Source organism: Marmota monax, unplaced genomic scaffold, assembly GCF_021218885.2.
Source record: "Marmota monax isolate L192 unplaced genomic scaffold, Marmota_monax_Labrador192_F-V1.1 WCK01_AAM20220418_F8-fsc00207, whole genome shotgun sequence".
NCBI lineage: Eukaryota > Metazoa > Chordata > Mammalia > Rodentia > Sciuridae > Marmota > Marmota monax.
Window position 1 is genome coordinate 2964518 of NW_026692713.1, and position 27518 is coordinate 2992035.

At 41.3% G+C, this 27518-nt stretch overlaps 1 protein-coding gene across 6 annotated transcripts in view; it reads left to right on the forward strand.

The window, feature by feature from the left end:
• Nucleotides 1-27143, forward strand: part of Marchf8 (membrane associated ring-CH-type finger 8) — a 238547-nt gene extending 211404 nt beyond the window's left edge. For 5 of the 6 annotated variants that reach the window (XM_058580018.1, XM_046446744.2, XM_058580016.1 and 2 more), the window contains exons 4-7: nt 18550-18632; nt 21093-21273; nt 23143-23290; nt 23671-27143. In XM_058580018.1, coding sequence (XP_058436001.1) covers nt 18550-18632; nt 21093-21273; nt 23143-23290; nt 23671-23975 — 717 coding nt within the window. In that variant the 3' untranslated portion in view covers nt 23976-27143. Of the gene's footprint in view, nt 1-18549; nt 18633-18872; nt 19719-21092; nt 21274-23142; nt 23291-23670 lie in introns of all 6 variants that reach the window. The other variant, XM_046446741.2, reaches the window with a different exon arrangement.
• Nucleotides 27144-27518: the final 375 nt, after the last annotated feature.

The following is a 27518-nucleotide window of genomic DNA, read 5'->3' on the forward strand; positions in this document are numbered from 1 at the left end:
CTCAGCACCACATACAAACAAAGATGTTGTGTCTGCCGAAAACTAAAAAAAAATAAATATTAAAAAATTAAAAAAAAAAAAAAAAGAAGTAGCTGTTTAAGGTTGGATGAGCCCCACAGAGGACGTGCTCATAGAATGTTGGACATTGGAATGCAATTTCTATTCAGCTCCAACCTTGTCTTCACCTTGCTGACTGGTGGGACTGCAGAGCCATCTTGGAGCTATATTCTTCAGCTCCATATCCATACCCCACCCAAATTGCATTCATTTCCTGTGCTGTTGCTTAGTGTTTGCTGAAGAACCAACTTAGAATTTTATATATTGTATAATATCGGAAACCACATTTGATTGGTAAGTTTTCCAACCTAAAATTAAAATGTAAAACAAAATATGTTCTTCGGTATATCATCTAAACTCACTGTCACTCCCTGTTTTTCCTGATAATGTCCTTTGAGAGATAAAGCTCTGACTAGGAAGGGTATTTGGGAGGCTGACTGGGTAGAGAGGAGGGCTGGGGGCTGGGTAAGCCCACCTCCCATCTCTGCTGTGAGTCTCTGCCTGTTGAGGGCCTAGCATTCCCAGGGTGCTAGGGGGCCATCAAATATGAGTTGATAGGATGCAGTAAGGTATTGAGCACAGACTCAAATGAGGTGAATGCTTGTCCTGCAGTATTGTGACAAGGAAGTGCAGTGTAGGATTGCATGAGTTAAGATTTTGTATAATACTTAACCATGTACCAGACATTGTACTTTGAATACTGAACCAAACAGAGAAGGTACAAGCAATACCTGTTCATGGAGAGTATTCCTACAAAGGGAATAGATAAGGGACTGAGGAAAGGATTATAAGGAACTCAAGTTAATAGGGCTGCTCAGAGAAGGTATGGCTGAAGAGGTGACACTTAAAACAGATTATAAATGGTGGAAAGGAACCAGTCAGGAGCAAACTATAGCAGAAAGATAGTTTGTCGTATCCTGGGGGAAATTCAGTACTTCAGGTAGATAGTGAAAGGCAGTAATAGCTATCATAGCATCCATTGTAGGTGCTAGGAAACCATGAAATTGTGTTGGTTTCAGCTGTACCAGTGAGTTCTTTGGCCTCAAATCCTTTAGGAGCAGGTTGGAATTCTTTGAAGGGGCCATGCGATTCCCTGAGGAGGCTTGAACCCACTCTGTCCAACTGGAATTGCCTTAGATCTCAGGAATTGGCTGAGGCCAAGCTAATCCAAGAGACTGGACTTTCTGATGCCTCTGCCTATGACTTTTAGAGGAGGCATGTGGTGCACAAAGGGCAGCACACCAGATGTGACATAATTTCACCCCGAGGGAAGCCTTCTCATTCAACCCTGGGAGTCAGACCTGGTCCAGATGGCACAATTTATGAAGCAGATCATGATGGGCAGCATTTATTCCAGGGAGAAAGCAGTGGAATTCTCCAGTGTGGATGTCACCTCCAAGTTCTCTGGCTCTGAGAGTTGTAAGGGCCAGCACCCCTATTGGCTGGTTTTAGAGCTGAGCACAGTTGCAATATTATACCATGAGTAAAGTGCCTCTGGTTAATCAAATATTCTTGGGTAAAGTTAAACTGAACTTATTTAATGAGCACTTAGAATTATTGTTTTTCTGTTACTTGGCAAGCAAATCTCAATGTATTTGGTCTTTGACTTGTTTAAATTCTTTGAAATACTTTCTAGGTTAGTGCTGCATTTAGACAGTAAAAAGACATAGCAGAATGTCTGTGTCAGGACATCAGGATGGAAACCTGCTACCACTTTGCCTGGAAGCAGACCCGAATGTGGTCATCAAGGCCAGGGTTTGCTTCTCTTTGTTTCTGAATCCAGAGTTGACCAGACAGACTCGGTTACTCAGACTCATGGGTTGCATATAAGGCAGTGTGTGTGTTTCTTAATGTGTACTGAAGAAAATGACTATGCCAAAGACAAGAGACTTATTTTCATGCAACAAAAGCAAGAGGAATGAATTGGACTTGCTGGCATCAGGCGGTAGTGACAGCCTGCTCTATCTTCATCACAGGTACTAACCATGTAGCTTCGCTTGCAATCCCAGCAGAGCCTGGTGGGCAATGTTTGCTATTTGTCTCTTATTTTACAAAGTTCATTGATGATATTTTAATAAATTTCTTTCTTCTGATTAGTTACAGCTTAATTTTTTGGCTAAACATTAGGTAAACAATTTTCAAAGTTTAATTTATGGTCTCCTAGAGGTAAAAAAAGTGGGGCCAAGTTTAAAAGAGTTTCATAGTGATACTGAGACATTCTTTGCCATTTCTACCTCATTCTCTCACAGATGTATGGTGGAGTTTCCCAAGACTGAGTGACATACAAGATGGTATCTTCTTTTAAACACTTATGGAATATGTTCTTGTGTTTTAAGGTGTACTAATTTAGTAAGATTGAGAGCTGTAACTCATATAAGAAAAAGATCTTTGGAGGATTACAATAGTTTAAGAGTGTAAAGGGGTCCTGAGACTCTGACATGGGCAGTCTCCCCAGAAAATAGTTATTTGATTCCTTCAGCAAATGTTCATTGAATACCTACTGTGTGTCAGGCCAGATGGCAGAAGCTCTGAAGTTGACATTGTTCCCCAAACATAAGCCTTGTTAGGTACTGTAGAAGTGAATAAGGTGCAAGGACAGTGAATAATAGGGATGGAAAGTCCCTTTTAAGGAAAAATCCAAGGAGGATCCAGCTGTGTGAGGTGAATGTGGAAGTGTTCTGGGAAAAGCAGGAGTTATAGAGCCTTGGGTTAGGGAAGGCTACAGCCTGCTGGGTCAATAATAGAGCAAAGTGGCAGGCTGGGGGACTGGCCAGGGTAATGAGACTTCTAGCAGGTCTCTGAACCTTCTTTGATATTGAGTGTGTAGGTTGGGGTACGCTTAAAAAGATGATTGATTTCTTTTGAAGCCTTCTGACTCATTTGACTTAGGAGCAGGAGCCCGAGCATGAAGTTAGGGTCCTATGTTCCCATCGATAAAGTGCTCCCAGACTGTTGTTTCACTCTTGAAATTTTATGTATCTTGGGCCAGTGCTGTCCATGAGCAGCTTGGGTACAAGCTTTCTTCATCCCAGGTAGGTGGACTTCTGTGGAAACAAAGCATTTTATAATAGATATAGAACCTGCAGATTACTTTGTGGGTCATCAAGCAGTGTCTGCATTGGTGCTTTGGAATAGAAAGTATTCCTGGAATGGTGAAAGTAGAATTTCTGTATCTCCTCTGATTTTATTTGATTCCTGAAGCAAGTCCTATCATTGGGTTGTTGGCCTGATTTTGAAATTATTGAACTCATGCTCTGTGATATGCTCAGTGCTGTGATGCCAGAGCACAATGAGGGCTTAGAGTCAAAAGCCAGTGCTTTTGCCACCACCCAAGAATTCTCTGTTTCCTTTATCGGCAATGAAAAAATATTTTTGTTCTACTTGAAAAGTTAAATATTTAAAGAAGTTACTACAGTAAAAGTCCTTGTGAGTGAGGACTCACAGACATAAGCCCTTTCACCATGTTATTTCTAGTGATTTTGGACCTTTATATCGTCACACTGTAGTTTCTGCATCTTTGCCCCAGAATTGTTGTCTTCAATGTAATTTAGTAAAAATAATTTTTTGCAAGATTGACACTGTAGCATGGAGACCTGCTTGGGAAGGTAAGCCCTAAGAAAGTCCCTTCAGCTGCTGCCTTCCCTGTAGCAGTGCTATGATACACACCCCTCATTGTGCTGGGGTTATATTGACATTCATATAATCTCAGCTTCTTCTAAGAAGCTAGAATAGAATTTAGTGTTACTGACACTTGCTAGGCAATGCTGATGAGAGTCATTTATAATGGAAATTCTTTGGGCATTCAGTAGTTCTTATTGTGTATTCTTTTCCATAAATGAGAGGGTGGGGAGAGAGAGAATAAGAATGTGTGTGTGTGTGTGGTTTTGTAATGGTCAGTTTAATTAATTTCCTTTGTGAAAGCTTGGTCTTGGCAGGCCTTCAGCAAGAGCCAGCATGTATTTATCAGAGCAGCCACAGAATGGCTTGTCCTTTAATTGTAGCTCATTTTTGAAGGTGAATACAACTGAATATTTATTTATAGAAATCAGAGTCTCATAATGAAGCTTTGATTTTGACAGAATAACTTCTGTGCTAAGCAGAAAGTTTTTTGAAACATAATTTTAGTCTGCACATTTCAGTATCTTAACACCAAGTGAGATTTTGTCTGTGCTCAATGATGTCATACTTTCTGAGGTGGGGTTAGGAGATCACTACTGTCTCTGAGTTTAGAGTGGGAGAATAGTAACCTTTAGCAACCTCCTGAGCAGGACACACAAACTAAAAGGTGGTCTGATAAATAGGACTTCTAAAATGGCCCCTCAGAGATGTTCTGCCATTTTGCCTAGAATCTGTGAATATCTTCAGATGTTATTCTCATGATCATATTTTTTGTCATGTAGCATAGTTGGCCCTAGAATAGGGAGATTATTGACTTATATACATGATCCCAGTGGAATTCCATGAACACTGAAAAACAGAGAAATTTCTTTTAGTTGGTGACAGAGAGACATTATACTGATAGTACAAGTAGGCCTTGAAGATGGTAAAGGGTCCTGTGATGGGCCATGCATGCAGCCCTTGAGAGACAGCCAGCAAGCTGACATCAGTGTCCTCAATACTGTCATTTCAGGGAACAGCATTGCTAGCAACCTGAATGAGTGAGGATATATATTGTTCCCAGGCTCTCTAGGAAAGTGGGAGACCCTATATGGTTTTTATGAGGTGCCACAACAAAGTTCATGTGAGACAATGCAAGAAGTGATTAAATTATGAGAAGTGGATTAAAATACTGAAATAGATTAATTGCATAGTAACTATAGGCATGTAGGGTATAGCTGGAGGATGTAGGTCACTGAAGGTATAACTCTGAGGTTTATGTTTTGCCCGGTGAGTGGAGCTTCCTCTCTGCTTCCTGATGCCATTTTGCTTTACCTCAAGTCCAGAGATATGGAGTTGGCCAACGTGGACTGAATCTCTGAAACCATGAGTCAAAATAAACTTGTCCTCCTCTATGTTGTTCTTGTCAGAACTTTTGGTCACAGCAACGTATAGGGAACTAAACCAGACCCTGAGGAGAGAGTTCTAGCACACTGTGCCTGGACTTCTGGTCCATTGAAATGGTGTGATGATAGATTTTTGTAGTTTAAGCCACTAAGTTTGTGGTACTTTGCTATACAGCAAGAGAAAAGTCAAATAGATTTGTGTTATTGTCTGTGTGAAGGAGAGACCTCTCCTGGGAACTGGCAGAGAAGTTCACTTCTGAAGTTCTCTGAGCTGATGGGGTAACATGACTTCTTGATTGTACCATCATCTTTTTTTTTTTTATTTTTTACTTATTTTGATGCTTTGTGTTGTCTTTGTTAGACTTATCATCATGCAGTGACTGTCAATTTATAACCATGATCCTTAGAGAGTTTTAACATAGAAACCTGTTCATTCACACACGCAACAAAAAAGTCCCCTTCAGAACACTTGATCCTTCTTATGTGAAATACACTCTGAGTACTTCTGTTTTACTCTATTTCATTCCATTTCATATTTTTAAAATATAGATCATGACTTGTGAAATCAGTTTATTCACTTGTTGTTCAGGATTTGAATAATTATTGCCATTGGCTGTGCTTGTAGTTTTGTTTTACTTTCATTTTTATTGTTTTACTATTTTTATTGGTTATTTTAGTTATACACGATAGTAGAGTCCATTCTGATATAGTTATGCAAGCACAGGATATATTGTATTTAGGACCCAAGTCTTATGGATGTACATGATGGTGGGATTCACTGTGCTGTATTCATATATGTACAAAGGAAATTTATGTCAGATTCATTCCACTGCCTTTCGTATTCCTGTCCCCACTCCCTTCCTTTCATTCCCCTTTGTCTAATCTAGTGAACTTCTATCCCTGCCCTTTGTTGTGGGTTAGCATCTGTATGTCAGAGAGAAAATTAGACCTTTGTTATTTTGTCATTGGCTTATTTCACTTAGCTTGATAGTCTCCAGATCCATCAATTTACCAGCAAATATCATAAAGTCATTCTTTTTTATGGTGTATGTATACCACAATTTCCTTTCCCATTCATCCATTGATAGCCATATAAGTTGGTTCCATATCTTAGCTATTTTGAATTTTGCTGCTGTAAACAGTGATGTGGCTGTATCACTGTAGTAAGCTGATTTTCACTCCATTGGGTATATACTAAGGAGTGGGTTAACTGGATCAAGTGGTGGTTCCATTCCAGGTTTTTTTGTTTTTTTGTTTGTTTTTTTACTGCTTTCCAGTATGGTTGTACCAATTTGCAGTCCCACCAACAATGTGTGAGTGTATCCTTATCCCCACATCCTAGCCAACATTTATTTTTACTTGTATTCTTGATAATTGCCATTCCGATTGTAATGAGGTAAAACCTCAGTGTAATCTGTTGCATTTTCCATGATTGCTAAAGATGTTGAGAATTTTTTCATATATTTGTTGACCATTTGTATTTCTTCTTTTGAGAAGTTTCTGTTCATTTGCCCATTTATTGATTGCATTATTTATTGTTTTGGTTTAAGCTTTTAACTTCTTTATATATCCCGAATTAATGCCTTATCTGAAATGTGAGTGGCAAAGATTTTCTCCCATTCTGTAAGCTCTCTCTTTATGCTCTTGTTTCCTTTGCTGTGAAGAAGCACTTAAGTTTGATCCCATGCCATTTATTGATTTTTTTATTTTATTTCTTGTGCTTTAGGAGTCTTATTAAGGAAGTCAGTTCCTAAGCCAACATGTTGGAGTGTTGGGCCTACATTTTCTTCTCAGATATGCAGGCTTTTATACCTAGGTCTTTGATTCTCTTTGAGTTGATTTTTGTGCAGGGGTGAGAGATAGAAGTTTTTTAATATGGATTATTATTATTTATATATGGATTTCCAGTTTTCCCAGCAGTATTTGTTGAAGAGGCTATTTTTTTCCTCCAGTGTAGATTTTTGGCACCTTTGTCTACTATGAGATCACTGTATTTATGTGTGTTTATCTCTCTTGTCTTCTGTTCTATTTCATTGATTTTCATGCCTGTTTTGGTGCCAATAGCATGCTGGGTTTTTGTTTTTTTTTTTTTTTTGCGTACTGGTTTTGGTACTTTTTTTTTTTTTTTTTGGATTGAACATAGGGGCACTTGACCACATGTTCAAGGGAGTGGGGATGGGAACGACATCCCCATCCCATTTTTGTATTTTATTTATAGACAGGGTCACTCACACTGAGTTGCTTAGCGTCTCAATATTGCTGAGGCTGGCTTTGAACTGTAGTCCTCCTGTCTCAGCCTCCTGAGCTGCTGGGATTACAGGCATGTGTCACCACACCCAGCAGCATGCTGTTTTTGTTACTGTGGCTCTGTATTACAATTTAACATCTGGTATTGTGATACCTCCTGCTTCCATAAGCTATTTTTAAATGAAATCATGTGTAGGAAATATTGCTCAGGTTTAAAGCAGCAAAGCTCTTCTGTAGAGTTCCTATGGAGAATCAGTGTTTCCCCCATCAGATGCCAGGTCTTCCTCTGTGGATTGGATCATCTGTGAAGGTGTCAGCACAGATGGCAATGATGTTTCTCTGCTTGTTTCTCTGTGTGTCCATTCCTAGGCACAGCAGACTTCCTCTTTCTTTCTTATGACTGCCTGTTATTTCTTCCTGTAGATGTAACAGTATTGCCTCATTTTGCTGGTGGGCATTTAAGCTGATGTCAGCTGTTTGCTCTCATGAACACTGCTCTTTAAATCCTTTGGTGCAGGTGTTTCTGGATGAATTCCTAAAAGAATTGCTGGGACAAAATTAATGTGCCTTTTAATTCTGAGAGCTGTTGCTATCTTACGGAGTATAGGGAACAGAGATATGAGTGGTGGGAACATGAGGTAAATGGAATAATTCTTTAAACTGGGCCCACTGTGTTGACCGACCGACCCTCCCTCCCTCCCTCCCTCCCTCCCTCCCTCCCTTCCTTCCTTCCTTCCTTCCTTCGTATCTATTACGTTCTTCAGCAAATAGCCTATTATCTGCAGGAGAAATGGAGGCCTAAAATGCCAATAAAAAGAGTATAAATTATCCTGAAGTTGGGGACTGTTGTGACCCTTACAAAGACCCCATCGAAGAACTCAGGGAGATAAGGATAATCCCCCCTAACCATCTGTAAGAACAGATTCCAATTAGAACTGGTCATCATGGGCCAAAGTGACCTAGAGTTATCACATGCAGTGGGGACTTCAGAGTCTGATATTATCCTGCTGTCAGTCCAAAATCAAGAGGTGGACTTGGGCAAGACTCTCTGAAAACTTTCCTGGGACTCCCACAAAGAGTAGGAAGGAGTGGTGGAAAAGGAAGCCAGGCTATAATCTAGTGGGAGGAGCAAGGGAAAAAAGTGATAGGAAAGGAAGGCTTGAGGTTATCCTGCAGTGAGAGAGTAGTGTGTTCCTGTCACCTACTGAAAAGTCTGTCTGAGGAGTGTATTAGGATAGACACTCCAAGGGCAGTAGGTTCTCCCAGAGGAAACAGAAGGAATGAGAAGCTAGGTTCTGTCAAGGTTGAATAGGAAGTTTTCTTTTCCCCATATATCTTCACAGCCTTGTTAAAAGTAATTCAAAACAGTGACTCTGATAGGAAAGGCAATCATTAAGAGGCTCAAGAATAGCCATACAAAATGTCTAAGTGAGTGATAATGTCTAAAAGTATCTGTCATTCCTGAGAAATAAAGTCAACTGAGATTTAGGCTTATATATAACCTAAAGGTTTGCTTTGGCAGAATTGATTTCAGCATCACAAGAAGAGGAAATTTTTTAAAAAAATTTTGTTTTAATTAGTTATACATGACAGTAGAATGCACTTATATACTTTGATATATCATACATAGATGGGATATAATTTCTCATTTTTCTGATTATACATATTGTAGAATCACATTGGTCATACAGTCGCATACATACATAAAGTAATAGTGTCTGTTTCATTCTACTATCTTTCTTATCCCCACATCCCCTGCCTTCTCCTCCTTTCACTTCCCTCTACCTAATCTAAGGTAACACTATTCTTTTTTTTTTTTTTTGCATTACAATTCTTAGTACATATATATACCACAATTTTTGTATCTTTGTTTGTATATAAAGTATGTTGACACCCAATTTAAGTCTTCATACATGTACTTTGGATAATCATGTCCATCACATTCCACCATCCTTGCTGATCCCTGCCCCTTCCCTTTCCCTCCCACCCCTCTTCCCTATCTAGAATTCATTTATACCTCCCATGCTGTCCCTCCCAGTCCCACTATGAGTCAACTTCCTTATATCAGGGAAAACATTCTGCATTTGTTTTTTGGGGGGGATTGGCTGACTTCACTTAGCATTATCTTCTCCAACGCCATCCATTTACCTGCAAATGCCATGGTTTTGGTTCTTTTTTTTTTAATGCTGAGTAAAATTCTATTGTGTATATATGCCATTTTTTTTTTCATTCATCCACTGAAGGACATCTAGGTTGGCTCCACAGTTTAGCTATTGTAAATTGTGCTGCTATAACTTTAATGTGGCTGTGTCCCTGTAGTATGCTGTTTATAAGTACTTTGGGTATAGACAGAGGAGAGGGATAGCTGGGTCAAATGGTGGTTCCATTCCCAGTTTTCCGAGGAATCTCCATACTGCTTTCCATATTTGCTGCACCAATTTGCAGTCCCACCAGCAATGTATGAGTCTGCCTTTTTCTCCACATCCTCCCCTACACTTATTGTTGTTTGTCTTCATAATAGCTGCCATTCTGACTGGAGTGAGATGATATAAAAAGAGAGAATTTTCATGAATTTTTTTTACATTCTTTTTCATGACTAGAAAGTCTCTTGGGAACCAGGAAAGTGCTTCAGGAACAGAGGGCTTCAGTATATTTTGTTGTTATTGTTTTTGTCACATTTAATTTTCTTATTATAGACAGTAGCACCTTTTGTCAGAAACTGTCAGGTCCTGCGTTATCTGACCTCATGGAGGAAGAGTGCAGGTGCTCCTGGAATTAATTTTGTATGGTACAGACCTTTGACCTGGTGCTGCCTCCCTGGCTCCTGAGTGCCACTCTGCTATGTTTTGGAACTTCTAAGAAGAGATTGCTAGCCTTTGACTTTGAACAGCTTCCCAAATCTGGCTGTGAAACTGTATTGGAAACTTTAGGCCTTTTTGTTATCCATCAGGCCAGTTTTCTAGATCCTTGTTGGTAGATTGACAGATTTTACTCAGCTTATTGCCAACAACAGATCAAGCTCTTTAAAATTGCTGCAGTGATTATTCTGCATATGGATTCGTCTTGATATTTGGAACATGTGCTCTTCTTTAGCTGTTAACAGAAGGAGCTTCTGAGGGAGCTATGATATCCCTCCCATCCTTTCTCATTTTCTTGCTCTTTCTGGAAAAGGGAGTCAGCATTTACTGAAGTTTATATTTGTGTAAACTAAAAGTAGATTTAAAAAATTTCCTTGAAATTTATAGTCTGATAAGGAGACTTTGTTATTGGGAGCTTTGTTGAAGTTTTGGACATAACTTGCTGAAAGCATCTTACAACATTTTTCATGAAGTTAAAGAGGGTCAAATTGGGACAGGAACATAAATAGAGAATGCTGACAGAGTCCCCGTTTCCTGAATAAAAATTGGGTAGCAACAATCTTCCTGCCTTGCCACAACACCATTCTTCCTTGAGACTGACTGCTGCCACTATCTCAGCGTTGGTGTCTGCTGCCAGTGCAGACACACCTGTTTGAGTTTTCTGCAATGCATCTGAGATGGAAACCGTGTAGGCAAGTGCACATATGTCTCTTCATATGTGGACAGTTGATTGCTTCCTTGATAAGGCCTGTTACCTGTCCCTGGGCCTTGCTGTTCTTACCCCATATTTTTAACCCAGGCACTCATGGATGCAATCATTATCCCTTACTTCCCTTTTGATATAGATTATGTGACATTCAGGAGAGTAAGAGGCATTTTCTCTTGATTTCAGCTTCATGAGACCTGCCTTTTCTCAGAACACTGACCCTGATTCAGCACCATTCTGTAGATAAGATTCCACTCTCCTTCCACAAGACTTACCTTCCTTTCATAAGACAGGAAAGTTTATGTGGTTCCAAGAAGATCATGTTCTTTCCAAGAAAGTGAGGGCATGGAAGATAACTAGTTCATTCCATGTTTTCCATCCCTTATGGGGAGGGGTTTCCTTTTATACCTCTGTCCTGACAACTGAGCTTAACCTGCAACACAGAGAAAGAAGAGGTGACCTTATAGCAGTGAGAGTACAAGGTCATGAATGCAACTGGACATTACTTCCTTCAGGTCCACCTGGAGAAGGATGTTGATGATTCACACTTTTCTGCTGTACGTTTTGACTAGCCTGTGTTTTTTATGTTTTCTGTCACTGAACAAAAGTTAGTCACTCTCAGAAGTAAAAGGAGGCAACAGGTTCATAAAGATTTCCAGTCTCAGAATGGGTTTAGGATTGGACATCAGAAAATCATCAGAGGTAAGAGTTTGGGCACTTTGGGTTGGGGTTGTGGCTCAGTGGCAGAGCACTTGCCTAGCATGCGTGAGACGCTGGGTTCCATCCCCGGCACCACATAAAAATAAACAAATAAAATAAAGGTATTGTGTCTCTATAACTAAAAAAAAAAAGAGTTTGGGCACTTAAGAATAGATACCCTCAATCTGCTTCCCTGTAGTTATTAATAGTAAGTACCCTGGTACTTTCAGTACCAGGGTACTTACTGTTTATGCATTATTATACTACACTTTTATCATTATTTTATGGTTTATGCACTTATTATACTACGCTTTTATCATTATTTTAGAGTGTACTCCTTCTACTTATTAAAAAATTTACTGTAAAATAAGTATGCAGTGTTGTGCCAGAAGCAGCCTCATACATCTCATGTTTACCATATGTCTAAATCAAATCAAGAGATTGGGGCCTAAAGAGCTCTCCAATAGAGCCCGTAATGGCTGTCTGGGAGGAGGCCTCAAAAGAAAGAGGAGGAAGGCTGGTATATTTGGGACTGTGGGATACAGGGTATGAATGGCACCATCTCCACATGGGTCCTGAGATCTCTTTCATTTTATTTTTGGAAGAATCCTGTAAAGTAGTAATGGAAGTTATTTTGGGATGTCATTTTCATGTCTCCAAATAATAGATTCTTAAGAACTTTGACCATTAATGCTTTTAGATAAAATATGTCCAATGTCCATGTGTACATTTGGTTAGAAAATGTGGATTCTTTTTTGTATAACAATGAGGGTCTCCCTCCATTACCATGCAATTTCCCTTTTCTCTCCCTTTCCATCCCACCTCATGTATCTGTTTAATGTTAATCTTTTCTTCCTGCTCTTCCTCCCTGCTCTGTTCTTAGTTGCTCTCATTATATCAAAGAAGACATTTGGTATTTGTTTTTTAGGGATTGGCTAGCTTCACTAAGCATAATCTGCTCTAGTGCCATCCATTTCCCTGCAAATTCTATGATTTTGTCATTTTTTAGTGCTGCGTAATACTCCATGGTGTATAAATGCCACATTTTTTTTATCCATTCATCTATTGAAGGGCATCTGGGTTGGTTACACAGCCTAGCAATTGTGAATTGTGCTGCTATGAACATCGATGTAGCAGTATCCCTGTAGTACGCTCTTTTAAGGTCTTCAGGGAAAAGTCCAAGAAGGGCAATAGCTGGGTCAAATGGTGGTTCCATTCCCAGCTTTCCCAGGAATCTCCATACTGCTTTCCAGATTGGCCACACCACTTTGCAGTCCCACCAGCAATGTACAAGAGTACCCTTTTCCCCACATCCTCTCCAACAAGGAGAGATATGAATTACAGTGGATGGGGTAGAGAGAGAAGATGGGAGGGGAGGGAGGGGGGATGGTAGAGGATAGGAAAGGTAGCAGAATACAACAGTTACTAATAGGGCATTATGTAAAAATGTGGATGTGTAACCGATGTGATTCTGCAATCTGTATTTGGGGTAAAATTGGGAGTTCATAACCAACTTGAATCTAATATATGAAATATGATATGTCAAGAGCTTTATAATGTTTTGAACAACCAATAAAAAAAATTTAAAAAAAATAAAAAAATAAAATTAAAAAAAGAAAATGTGGATTCTTGGGTGACTCAGAAGATGTGCTAATTGAGTAACACTGGATGATTTCATTATACACATGCAGCATGACAACTTCTTGGATCAAGTTTCTTGAGGTTTATTAGGTTTAAAATGATGTTTAATCTTGTTCTGGGAGTAGGAGTAGTGGTCCAGCAAACAAGCTAGTCCTGTTTCTTTCCAGGCTGGTGCATTTGCTGCAAGGGTGGGATAGGAATAGGAATTTCTGGGCAGTAACAGTTCCATTCCAGTGGCTAACAGATGTCCCATGGGTGGGGTGCCAGGATGAGAGTGTATCCCTGGGGGTGGCACTTAAAGTAGGGGCTAGACCTCAACTAGGGTCAAGGTGAAGCTCCTCTTGAATCACGGTGAGTGGTAATGTGGACTTAACAGACTCATAGCATTGTTTTCTGGAATTAAGGAAGGAAGAATGTATTTACAGTTACATGTCACATAATGATCTTTTTGGTCAATGACACATTGCATATATGGCATTGGTCCCATAAGATTATAGTGGATCTGAAAAGTTTCTGCCTTCTAGTGACAGCGTTGCAATTCTAATGTGGTGCAGCATGTTATTCATATTTGTGGTGATACTGGTATAACCCTGCTGTGCCTATACAACTGATAAGTAAATGACTATTATTGGTTTATGCACTTATTATACTACACTTTTATTTTAGAGTGTACTCCTTCTACTTATTAAAAAATTTACTGTAAAATAAGTATGCAGTGTTGTGCCAGAAGCAGCCTCATACATCTCATGTTTACTATATCTCTAAATCAAATCAAGAGGCCACATCAAGTGATTGACCTATGCCATCTAGGTTTGTGTAAGTCCACTCTATGATGTTTGCATGATGACAGAATCTTCTAGTCATAAATGTGGACCATGTTCCCACTGTAAGCAACACGTGACTATAAGAAGGACATAGGTACCCTAGAGGCTAGAGAATGAGTCTTGCTAGACCCCAGAGAGGCATGCCTGGAAGGCCGGAGGCCTTTAGTGATGGCTTTGCATGCTCAGATTAGCTCCTTTCCCATCCCTATTTCTCTCCATCCACTTCTCTTCTCACTGTGGTGCTTTTTCTGTCCTAGATCTTTCCCCTAATTTTGGCTTGTTCACTACCCCTCAGAGGCCCTATTCTATCCTATGAGCTCTTCTTACATGTTATTTCAACTTAAATTTCTTAATTATTAATTCACATTTCTAAGATTAGACCTCTTGGGAGCATCCTATGTTCAGCCCTCTCCTAGCTTCCAGGTTGATCTGTGGATTGGTGGTTCAAATCATGGAATCTTCTTTATAAAGAGAGTTATGTTGGGGCTGGGATTGTGGCTCAGCAGAAAAGCACTCGCCTAGCATGCTCAGGGACCTGGGTTCGATCCTCAGCACCACATAAAAGTAAAAATAAATGAATGGAATGGAGGTGTTGTGTCCAACTACAACTAAAAAATAAATAAATATTAAAAACAAGAGAGAGAGAGAACTATGACATTGGTAGTGAGGTTATGTGGACCAGCAAGTGGGCACTGTGCATGAGGTTGTGAGGTAGTAGAGTGCTCTCAAGTCCTCCAGCCTTGGATAAGATTGTCTCAGGAACCATGTGAAGGCATTCTGGGAGAAGCTAGTGATGTCAGGCACCATGCCTCCTATATCTTCATTTTATTGACTTATATATGAACTTGTGAAGTGTAGATGCTTAGGGGAAAAACCAGCCACTGAACTCACAGAAGCTTGACAGTGAGGCTTTGTGGTTTCAGGTATCTCTGGGCTATACTTTTATCCACAGTGTCATGTACATAGCCCTGTTGTGCCAGAGCAGTGGGAAAAATTACTAAAAGACCAAATAAAATGCCTGGACATGACATGCAAATTTTATGCTTTACTGAGAAATGCTTACAGGGAAGGTCCAGAGGCAAAAGACTGGAAAGGTGCTTTGCCAGAAAGTCCAGTGGTGACAGGCTGGGCAGATGAACCTCTGCTACACACAGTGTTTCCGGTACCTTGCAGAGAATAGTGCCTCCTATCCTTCTCCACTCTTTGTCCAGGGGTAGCCACCTGGATGAGCACTTCTGCCTCCAAAGTGCTCTGATCTGCACCAGTTACTAGAGGAGGAGGGGGTTTATAGGTTAGGTTACAGAAACAGCGACATCAACATTAGCTTGGTTAGGTTGCATGTATGACCAACACCCCAAGGAGCAACTACCCTGGTGTACATGTAGAAAGCAACTTTCTTCTAATAATGTTAAATTTTCCTTTTTCCCAGCGTGCATGAGAGAAAGTCAGTGTCCTTCAAGATAACATGTACCTAGATATTCCAGTCCAGGCTTGCTCTCATTGCTTCTTTAACCTGCACATGTTTGGACAAGCTTATAGACTTTTGATAAGGGCAAGGGTCTGATGAAATCATCCTGCCACTATTGTTTCATTCTTCCCTCCTGAGCTATACACTTCATCACATAAGACATTGGTCATGTCTGTTCTGAGGCCACCACCACAGCCTTGTCTAAAACCATCATGGTATCTAGAAAAATCCAATTCATAGGGCTGTTCTTGGAATACTCTGCTCAAGGTTTATAATTTCGGTGTGTGTGTGTGTATTTAATGTGCTCATGTTCCCAGTCCCACTTTATTTATTTACTAAATGGCACAGTGGTCTTAACATCTGTGCTAAATATGGAGTGAAGGGGCTTAATGATTCCAAATGAGATGCATCTTTTTGGGAGTAGTCAGGGTAAAGAAAGCTTAAATTTTACCTATGAGAGAAGCTGGTACCACTGAAGTCTTATCCAACCAAATAACCCCAAGTATTTGATAGCCCAAGTTTTTGCAACTTGGAGATGTGACTGCCCATCCTTTCTCTGGGAAATGCCCCACCACCTTTGGGTTGCCTCCTCTTGGTAGGGAAAAGACTCAGAAATTAACACTGTATAATCAGTATAATGAAACATTGGTACTGTGTCAAGTTTTGTCCATTAGTTCAGATCAGTTGCCATCATCCCATGATGTATGGTTGGACTATGTAAATATCCTAGGGGAAGAACATTGAAAGTCAATTTTTGCCCTTCCCACATGAAATCAAATTTCTCCTAGCTTTCTTTATTGGACATCTTCCCTTTCTTTTGCTCCGTCCTTCTCCCACCTTTTCATCCATATTCTGTATCTCTCACTTCCTAATCTTTTTAAAAAATATTTATTTTTTAGTTGTAGTCAGACATAATACCTTTATTTTATTTATTTATTTTTTATGTGGTGCTGGGGATCGAACCTAGAGCCTCGCACATGATAGGCGAGAACTCTACTGCTGAGCCACAAACCCAGCCCCTTGCTTCCTAATTTTTTCAGTTTCCCCTATGTCAGTTATAGCCTGTGCTGCTTGTGAAACTGGAAGGGCCACCAAAGGACTGAGAATTCATACCAGAGTTCCATAATATGCCCCAGAGCCATTGAAGAATGTCTTCTTTATTCCTGCTATTTCATTAGGACCATTGTAGATCTCTGCATAAATTGCACACTTCATTCCTCTCTTAGGAGGTCATCTGGGTGTGCCACAGGTAAATCCCCAGTGGAGCTAAGCATTTTTTATAGGCAGCTATCATCCCGGACAATAGAGATGTCATAGTTCTCCTTAACAGCTGAATATAAATGTTACTACAGAGTAGGGGGTGTGGTGTGTGAGGCATTTTATTTCATTTTGCTCTCTGATAGGAGTGTGCATTCAGTAATAGTATCCCAAAGCCACAACAGCCATACTGCTATATTTCCCCTAGCTTTCTGTCTAAACTTGTTTCCTGGTTCTGGAGATATGCATGTACCAACTGGGAAGGGGAAGATTCTCATCATCCACTTTCACTAGCTGAGACAGATCTGTCTTTACCTTTTGATTTAGGAGCCATCTGGCTTTTAGTACTGGTACCTCAATCGGCTCATCCCAGTACTCATATTTTCTTCTGAGATCCTGGGGTCACCAAGGGTCCCAGTTCTTTTAAGTAATTTTCATCCTTATTTTAGCTCATGGTAGACGTTTACCTTTCAGTTTAGCAAAGCAGAAGGCTTAGGTTTCTAAATTCTCATCAATATTCTTCTATGAGCAATTATTGCTCAGTAGTCCCTGCTTGAGTTAATCATGTTGCACAGTCCAGTTTTAATTCTTCCTTAGTTGCTTAATACAGGATTGGGCCTGAAGCTCTGCCTCTGTTGCTGCATCCATTGCTATGTGGAGGGGCCACCACATAGCTGCTGCTATTTTACTCACCTCTTTCTTTTTCTTTAGATAGTATTGCTTGCCCACAAGCAATAATATTTCCCCTGGTCCCTGGGGTGTTTTCAGGCATCCTCCTACTTGTGTGATATCCTCCAAGTATCTATTGTAGCCACCATCCCCAACACATGGAAATGGAAAGCCATTTGGATGTTACCTATGGCATATGTCCCCTTTTCAGCTGCCACAGTCTTGGTGCTCATAGGATCTCTTTGGTCTTCCAACTGGCCTGCTGTTATATCCATAGCCCAGTTGTTCCAGGACATTGGGACACATTGCAGAGAGACCTAAGGTAATACTCAGAGGTGGCTTATAAGTCATAAGCCTTTATTGAAAAATTCACTTTATCGAGAAGTTCACTTTACTGAGAAATGGTCCAGTGGCAAAAGGCTGGAAAGGTGCTTTGCCAGAAAGTCCAGTGGTGACAGGCTGGGCAGATGAACCTCTGCTACACACAGTGTTTCCGGTACCTTGCAGAGAATAGTGCCTGCTATCCCTCTCCACTCTTTGTCCAGGGGCAGCCACCTGGATGAGCACTTCTGCCTCCAAATTGCTCTGATCTGCACCAGTTACTAGAGGAGGAGGGGGTTTATAGGTTAGGTTACAGAAACAGCGACATCAACATTAGCTTGGTTAGGTTGCATGTATGACCAGCATCCCAAGAAGCAGCTACCCTGGTGTACATGCAGAAAGCAACTTTCTTCTAATAATGTTAAATTTTCCTTTTTCCCAGCGTGCATGAGAGAAAGTCAGAGACCTTCAAGATAATATGTACCTGGACATTCCAGCCCCGGCTTGCTCTCATTGCTTCCTTAACTGACTAGGTTTTTTGGGGGGACTGAAAAGTGGGGGGTATTGAGGACAAGGTATATTACTATCTTACTTTTCTTTAAGGGCAATACACACATAAGAAAAAAAGGAGGAATGATGTTGTATTTGTTTTGCCTAGGTTTGTAGGACCTAACATATATTCCTTATTGTGAGCAGTAGACATTCTTAGATTTTTCTTCTCACAGCCATTCATGAGAAGATGGTGTTTCCACTTACCTTGGCTCCTTCCTGAACACTGACTGGGGGTATGTCATTGCAGGCTGGGAGTTCTCCTTCAGCATCAGCTCCAGTGTCTGCCTTCTCTCGCACTTCTGTCACACCATCCAACCAGGACATCTGCAGGTAACACTGTGCTTCAGATGCTGCCGTGGCCCATATGATTCTGGATATAAGGATTAATGTCTGTAGCTTCTCAGTTTTTCATTTGTTTTATCATTCTTCCTTTGGTGAAGGAGTTGGCCCAATTTTATGTGTTGTTTGCTCACCAGATTACCACACCAGTCTCATTTCTAAACTTTGATGTCTGTTTTCTCTTAAAATTGTTTTTACTTTCTGTGCTTTATTCCACTGTTCTGCATGCAGTTCCAGTGCAGTGTTTTCTGAGTATTGTCATCACAGTCCCTTGCAGTCTGCTGTTGTCTTGAAAGCACCTCACTGCCAGAGTTCTCTGACACAAGGGCTCCCTGTGACAGTTGTCTGTAAAGACACATTACAGGCATCAGAAAGCAATTCCTTTGATTCTGAATGGTTTCAGGCCTTGAAGCCTGCTAAGAATGCCAAAGCCAGAAGAACACTAAAGTTTTCAAAGTCCCTAAATGATGTATGTGAGAAGCCCCAGGATACTTTGGAAAGCTTTGACTATGTGGAAAGAACTTGTTCTGAAGGAAAATTGGTACTCTCTCAAGATCCATGTCTCAGAATTAACAGGTTTCATTTTAAAGGAAAAAGAGCACTGAATCCTAAATCTCTTGGCAGTTCCAAACGTTTCTGTGTCTCATCCCTCTCTGCCAACCATTCTGTTGCCTCAGAGGTAGAAGCTGGCAAGGGGGGTATGCACAACCCGATTTTGGAAGAGAAAGCAGATGGCGAGGCCGGGTCCAGAAGCCAGCGGCTGCTCCAGTACCTGTTCTTGCTCTCCCATGGCTCTAGCACCAGCAGCCTGCGCAGATTCCATGAGCTGGAGAGCCATACCGCTCACCTGCATGCCACCAAGTCCTCGAGTGGGCTGGCAGGGAGCATGGGCTTCTGCTCTGATGAAATGGGAGACGACGACGTCTTTGAGGACAGCACATCCGCCAAACTCAAGTGCAGGGTTCTGCGGGCACCCCTCTGCTCAATGGAGAAGGACAGTGACCTGGATTGTCCTTCTCCCCTGTCTGAAAAATCTACCCCCATCTCTCCTGTGTCCATCTCAGGGGATGCCTGCAGGTTGGTTTGCCAGGAACCACCATTCTGGCCATCTCTGCTCACACCTTTGTAGCCTCATCTTGCTTTTAATATGTGAAGTTTTGGGAAAACAGTTAATACAGTCGTAGCCATTTGGGGGGTAATTGTTTTCTTCAGGAGAATGAAGTATTGTTGCTATTTGAAAAACTAATTTTAAAAGAGGAAGAAGCTATACATATTAAAGGCCAAGCTGACCTTCTCAACTAAAAACAAATAGACTTTGGATAAGGAAATTAGAAAAAAGAAAATAGTATTTCCAATTTTCCAGCTTGGTAGTCCTGATTTTAAGCATTTGCTGCCATCCCAGTCTCGTTTTTTACTCCTTGTAGCTCCCCCCAGTGAATGTTTAGGAGTAGCTGCTCTCCAGTATCTCCTTCCTGCTTTCCTCTTAACTTAGGTGTGGCCACCCCTGCCCAGTCCTAAATCCTCTTTCCCACCTTATTTTCTTTGTGCAGCATCCTTGTCTGGCCCTAAGGCTCTGAGAATTCATTTTCTGTCACAAATCTCCTGTTTCTCCCAAACCAACCTTTCCCTCCTTGGTGCCACCCATTACATTTCTCAGAGCTGGATCAGAAATCCTGTGCCTGAAACAACCAGCCCAAGAGTCTGGCAAGGTCAGGGCCTGGCTGCTTTCAGGACACATATCCCTGCTTATTCCTCAGCTGTTGGAAAAGATCCCTGTTCTCAAAAGCCTGATTAAGTTCCTTGAGGTTAGTAGTTCTCCTGCTGCATGCTTCCTTAGAAATAATGACTGCTTTAAAATTAATTTTTGTTCAGTACTATGAGTGGTCCTGAATAAAAGAAATGAAATTGCAGTATGTCATCATGGTGAGTTTTTAGGTGGAGGAGAGAGAACTATGATCTCTGTTTACTCCATGAGAGAGGGTGGGCTGATGTACCTGTAGTGTGTGAAGGCGAAGTCAGTGTTAAAGTTAGAAAGCCATGCTTTCTTAAGTCACTGTAGTATTTTGCGGAGGGACACTGCTCATTTTATTTTACATAGAAATTTTAATTATTTTAATGTCTTATGTTCTAGAAGATGACTTCATGTTGCCTTAAATTCATCTTTCAGTGAAGTTCTTAAGTCTTAACCCACAATGATTGCTTTGTCATTTCTTATATCATTTTCTCCCTCTTTATTGCCAAATGCCATCCTGACTTTCCATGTGTGTGCGGTAAGCTAGATATTTTAGTTTTAATATTATTTTCATTTGTGCTTGTATGTTTTTGTGCTCATAGTCACTTCTGTGATGTTTGTTGCTGAAAGTTTTCTTTCATGGATTGAACTTCCACTGCAGTGTCACCTTCCTTGTTGTGGGGCTCTTCTGGCACTAACTGATTTTCCTCCCACCATAGGATATGCCACTGTGAAGGTGATGATGAGAGCCCCCTGATCACCCCCTGCCACTGCACAGGAAGCCTCCACTTTGTGCACCAGGCCTGCCTGCAGCAGTGGATCAAGAGCTCTGACACGCGCTGCTGTGAGCTCTGCAAGTACGAGTTCATCATGGAGACCAAGCTGAAACCTTTGAGAAAAGTATGTGAGGAAAGAACATTCCCACAAGTACTTAACCCTCTCTGAGATGAATGACCTGGATGAGTTATCATCTCAGACCATGGAGCCATAGCATGCCTCTGTTTGTTTCTTTAAATAACTGACTGGTGCTTACACTCACATTGTAGATTGTTGTTTCTGGTACTTATGTCTAAGTCCCTACCTTCAGGAAGAAGCTCTTTACCACTATTCAGTTGTGATGCTTCTCTTTCACAATTAGACTGCTTGCTTGTCTGTGTCAGTCACTTGGCTCTTGGCCACAGACTGTCCTGTGACATCTTAGTCAGCATTTAGCTTTGTATGTATTAACTGTTAGTATCTTGCCTTTCCAGTGAAGACTGAATATTGGAGATAGTGTGTCTCCCAACCATTAAGCCTAGCATAGCACATAGTCAATTTGTTCGTGTATGCCTGTGATAAGTGTTTACTGGATGGGAGGTGGGTGAGTGGGGAAATGCAGCTGTCTTCATGTCACAGGTCATTGCTTCATTTTAGAGAAACTGTGTGATGCTGATTACCATTCAGATGTTGACTGTTTCATACATCTTTCTATGTGCCTAGCACGGAGGTTTTGTTTGGAAAAATAAAAGCCTATTTCTGTCTTAAAAATGTCAACATGTAAATTGCCAGGGGAATCACACAGACAAATAATGGCATACAATGAGACCAATTAAAACCATGCAGAGAGAAGTGTGTTGTGGGCATGCCTCATCCTAGGGAGGTGGAGAGCATCAAAGAAAGTTTGGCTTTTGTAGCAGTTCTGGAAGGATATATGCATGGGCTTTGAGGGCAAAGTGAAGGACTTTAGTGAGGTCAAATTGGAGAAAAGCATCCACCAAGAAAGACAAGAGGGTGAGCATTTCAGAGGTGTGAAAGAGTGGAGCTGTGGGTGTCCTAGGAAATAGTGATAATCAGGGGACTGGAGACACCAAGACACTGATTGTGTTTTAGGTAGGAAGCCCAGAGAACTTGCTGGTTATAAAACCTCAGCAGAAAGCAATCAGATGTTACAGAAGGCAGGCTCATATTACTAAAAGAAACATTTTGCCACCTATTCCATGCTGATCTCTGAAGTGACTCTCTCTTGTGGCACGTGGATAATTTAGAGGCTCTATTTTCAGCTTACATTGCATAGAACCATCTGGATAAAGGCTGTGACTACTGTTGGCAAGGGATATGCAGAGTGTTTACACTTTCTTCTTTCTTTCTACTTTTATATGTTTTCTTCTGATTCGGAAACCAGTAAATGAAAAAGAAAATCTGGCTATTTGGAGTAAATTAATGTGCTCCTAGAGGAGATGGCACTGGCAGAGTCTGCTTGTACCAGGAACTCTTAGCATCGATGTCAAGCTGCTGCTGCAAAGGTAGCAGAGGACCAAAGAGTGAGCGCCTTCCGCCATTCACCTTCACAACATAGTGTGACCCATCTGCCAGTGTATTGTGGCATCATCAACCCTATTCTTCCGCTTGTCCATACCAGTCAACAAGCCAGGGAGACATAAAACAGCACCTGGGTCTTGAACCAACATGTTGTTTTCATTAGGATTGAAATCACAGAATCCTTTATTAGGCCACTTAGTGTCTGCTTGTGAGAATAAGCAGGTGCTGATGATAATTCAGTGCTTATCTTGATCCCAGATGCTTTTTATTTCATAAAATTTTGGCTGTGTCTGGTACCTGGTTGAAGCCCAGTGGCTTAAAGAGAACAGCTTTGAGTATTTGGGGAAAGTCATCTAGTTGAGGGAGAGGGAAGGGATGGAGAGCTGATTGTGGCCATCAACAATATTCTCACTCCCATTATACCTATTTACTCTGGGCCTGAGCCTCACTCTTTGCTTGTCACCTTTCCAGTGGGAGAAGTTGCAGATGACGGCCAGCGAGCGCAGGAAGATCACATACTCAGTGATGTTTCATGTCATCGCCATCACCTGTGTAGTCTGGTCCTTATATGTGCTCATCGACCGTACTGCTGAGGAGATCAAGCAGGGGCAGGGAACAGGTAAGAGCTCAGCCTGAGAAGTAAGTGCTGCATACAAGCCTTGGAGAACATGCCGGGGTCTTGAGGTCAGAATGTTGTTCCAGCCCTACTGTGAGCATCTGGGTTTGGGGTGTGGGGCATAAATAGGAGGCACAAAGCATTCTTTTTGGATGTTTCTCAGGCTAGTTTAAAACCCAGTCAGAAGAAATGGAATAATGGAGTGTGAGATGAGAGGACAGGATAAAAGATGGTGGATGTTCTCTTCCACCCCACTTTTGAGGAAGGAAGATTTGATGAGTGAAGAATCCATTGGTTATGAGAAGTTCAAAAGCTGTGTTCTGTTTACTTCAGATGTTAAATTTGAACTCTATTGAGAGGCTAATTGAATTTTTCCCTTCCAGGAATCCTAGAGTGGCCCTTTTGGACTAAATTGGTGGTAGTGGCCATTGGCTTCACTGGAGGACTTCTTTTTATGTACATTCAATGTAAAGTATACCTGCAATTGTGGAAGAGACTCAAGGCTTATAATAGAGTGATCTATGTTCAAAACTGTCCAGAAACAAGCAAAAAGAATATTTTTGAAAAATCTGCACTAACAGAGTCCAGTTTTGAAAATAAAGATGGACATGGAGTCTGTTATTCGGACACAAACTCTTCTTCTTGCACAGAGCCTGAAGACACTGGAGCAGAAATCATTCACGTCTGATGGTGTGGAGGGTATTGTTTTTATGGACATCTATGAAGAGCTAAAGGAATTTGTTTACTGCCAATTGTGTACCTTTCTATGTCCTTTAAATAGTATAGACTTGGCAGGTGACCATTGCCTCTCTTTTTTGAACCCTTCTTGTCAAATCTCCTGGAAAGCCCTCCTGTGTGTCAGGCATGGGTGAGTCCCACTTCTGCCTGGCCACTCTATATGATTTAAAGGGAGGAGGAGACCCCATGCAGCCATCATGGGGAGCTGGCTGAGTTCTGATTCAAGATCTTGAGAAGAATGAGGTAATACAATGCCAAACCAGAAGGGAGAGCAGGAGCAGAAGTGGGGGACAGCCCTGATAATGAAGCTGTCCCTGTCCCAGAGCCAAGCATTGGGAATGTCTGGCAGTAATGAGAGAATTCCCTTCTCACTAAAGAGGGCTGAGGAGATGGAATGGAAATAGTCTTTATAGGCAAAAACTCCCACCCTCCTTCTACTGATGCTGCCACATTGGCCCTTAAGCAGATGAAGCTTGGTGCCATGTCTCTGGTGGTGCATGATTTACTGAGCAAACAGCACTTTACAGAAGAGAGTATTTTGTAATATGTGTCTAGTGGGAATGAAATTGGGTGTTGCATTTAGAAACCTCTTGTTATCTCTTTTACATAAAAATAGATCTGAAACCTTTTTTGCCTTATACATTCTAACAAATGTGGCGTCCTCTTTATGTCTGAAGACACTTATGACTTGACAAGAGGGAAGACCAGGTCTGAGACTTTGTCGTAACAGAGTTCATGGGAACTCATGGATGCTAAAAGTCAGGTTGCATATTTCCTATAGTTTTGAGCCTGTTTTATGACAAGTCCTTATTTTTCATAGGCCTGCCCTGTACATATCTTTTTTTGTCTACACTGAAAAAGAAGGGTTTTGAGATACAAATGGAAGGAAAGGAAATACTTAGAACAAAACTGAGTATTTAAAAAATGATTACCAATAGATTTCTCCAGTTTGGTGCTGGCTTTATGCTGAAAGAGCAGACACATATTGTCTGGTCTGGATGTGTGTGCTGTAGGTGCTCCTGTCACCTGTCTGATGTGCTGGCTCCTGCTGGGGAAGTTCCATGGAGCCATTGCTAAGAGACAAAAGGCAGGTGACTGGCTCTGGGAGGAAGGCCAGGTGTGAGCAGCAAAGTGCATGGGCCACTATGTTACTGCTCCCCAGCCAACACCCACCCATCATTGCCTTAACCAGACCGAACAGACAGGATCCTTTAGGAGCCCTTGGCCCTGCAATTGGTCTGTTCTATCATCAGGGATTACCTTTTGAACCGTTTTTCATAAGACAGACAAAACCAAATTCAACACTATCAAATGACCTTTGTCCCCCTAAAATGTCTGCTTATAATTCTGTTCTTAAAGCCCAGTTTCATAGTGCTAGGCAAATAGTCAACTCTGGGAGTTGGCCAGGACATGAGTGCTCAGATGTTCAACCAGGGAACTGTCATCCAGCTGCTAGCACCTGCAGAGCCTCCTGAAATGGGGCAGGGTGATACCTGGGGGGTCCTGCCTGGAGTCTCCCTGAGCCTTAGGTGCCTCAACTGACCTGTTAGAAGGATTAAGCAGTGGTGTGGGGAGATATCTCAGTGAATAGAGCACTTGCCTAGAATATTTGAGGACCTGAGTTTAATCCCTAGTCCTGCACATCCCCCACCCCCCAAAAAAAAGATAAAGCAAATACAAATGTTCAGAGTAGAAGCCCTGCAACTGGTATTGAAGGTTGGAAAGAAGATACAGGGTCTCTGTTCCCTGGGTGAGAGATTCTGGGAGTAAGCCTTCTCTTGCTGTTTCTGTGTCTTGCTGACTGGGATCACAGTTCTGGTCTGTGGAGTTGCCTCACCATGACCTTCCTCTCATTGTCCAGAGAACTGAACTGAGGTCAGTCTGCCCTCTCTTGTCTCCCAGGCCATATCTAGTCCATGCCTGTGCCCACTGTGCCCCAAAGTGCAATTACCCACATCCCTTCTCAGTCTGCAGACACCAGGCGCTATAGACTACACGCTCAGAGGAGCTGAACCTCAGCTCAGCCCTACCCATGCCCCTTGGGAAAGGTTCCTGGTCGTGTATACCTGTCCTTTCTATCCTCCAACCATGGGTGAGTGATCAAATGAAAACAAGGATAGATTTTTAAGTGTGAATCCCTCTCCCTCATAGAACCCCATGTGCTGAACTTGAAAAGCACTGAGGGTTTATGTAGTGAAGAAAGTGTGTTTAGGTAGGGATAGTTCCAACACCTGTGTTCTGGCAGGCCAGTGAAGCTGACTTAGCAAGGATATGTGTGCTTCCCTCTAGTGGGGACTCTAGGTCTTACTAATCTCCTGTGGTCTGTACATTTGCCCCTCAGTGCTTTTGAGGGATTATTTATCCCCAGTTTTGCCTTATTTTTCACCAGGCTTTATGGGAAGATGGCACTTGGCCAAACCAAACAGAAATCTTGGCTGAGGTCTCAGGGCCAGGAGGACTGTTACTTGTGGGCTGGGTAAGGGAGAAGAGGAAAACAGTCTCAGGGGTATCACTGGCCAGCCCTCTCTCTGACTTGGCCTTTACTCCTTATAAGTCATGATACCACTGGTGGGCTTCTGACTTTGGATACCAGCAGTAATTCAGATATTATGCCCACATTTATTGCAAGAATTTCCTGGAAATGCTGTCAAAGATCTCTTACCCCAGTCCTATCTCCCCCATTTTTTTTTTTCTTTAGTGTACTCTTCAATCACATAGACATAGTTACCAAATCTGTTTGTGCTTTGTTTGGTCTCAGGCATGAAGTCCTCAGACAGTGGGGTGGTTCAGAAGCCTGGGGTGATGCTTACGATTTGGGCTTACTGTACAGCCCTGGTGGTGGACTGCAGAGCTAGGTCTAGCAGGATGAATATCCATCCACATGCTATGGATGTGGCTGTGTGCAAAAAGCACATTTGAAATACTGCCCCTTTGGAATCTGCTTTTACATATACAACTTCTTTCTCTAGCCCAAGGAAAGACAGAGACATAAGGAAATAAAAGCATTTGTCTTTGTTTTGGAAGTAAAATTGTTCAAATTGTGCAGCTGATTGGTGAACATTTAGATACAATGTTTATAGAAAGTTGATTGTTAATAAAAACCAAATTTACACTGGTATGTGTGATGTAGTTTCTAAAAAGGCACTCCACATTTCAACTTTTTCTTAGAAAACTTATAGTAATCTAAATGTCTGGTTTTGTATCTTTTTGTGTATGTTTACTATTTCTCAGTTTGTTTTTTTCAGAACTTGTAAATGTTCTTTCATATCCTATATTCCCCCCTCCCAGTTCATCTTAGATCTTTTTTAAATTCATTGATTATTGTAACAATCAACTTTTTAAATTCTTGGCATTTTCTCCATGTTGATATCATTTTTTATTTGGACATGATTTATTGACATACCTTCCCTTATATTATTATTCCTGTTGAAAATGTAAATAGCTCAAAGTAACATCTCTTAAAATGATTACTCATACAGAAGTTCAGAAATTT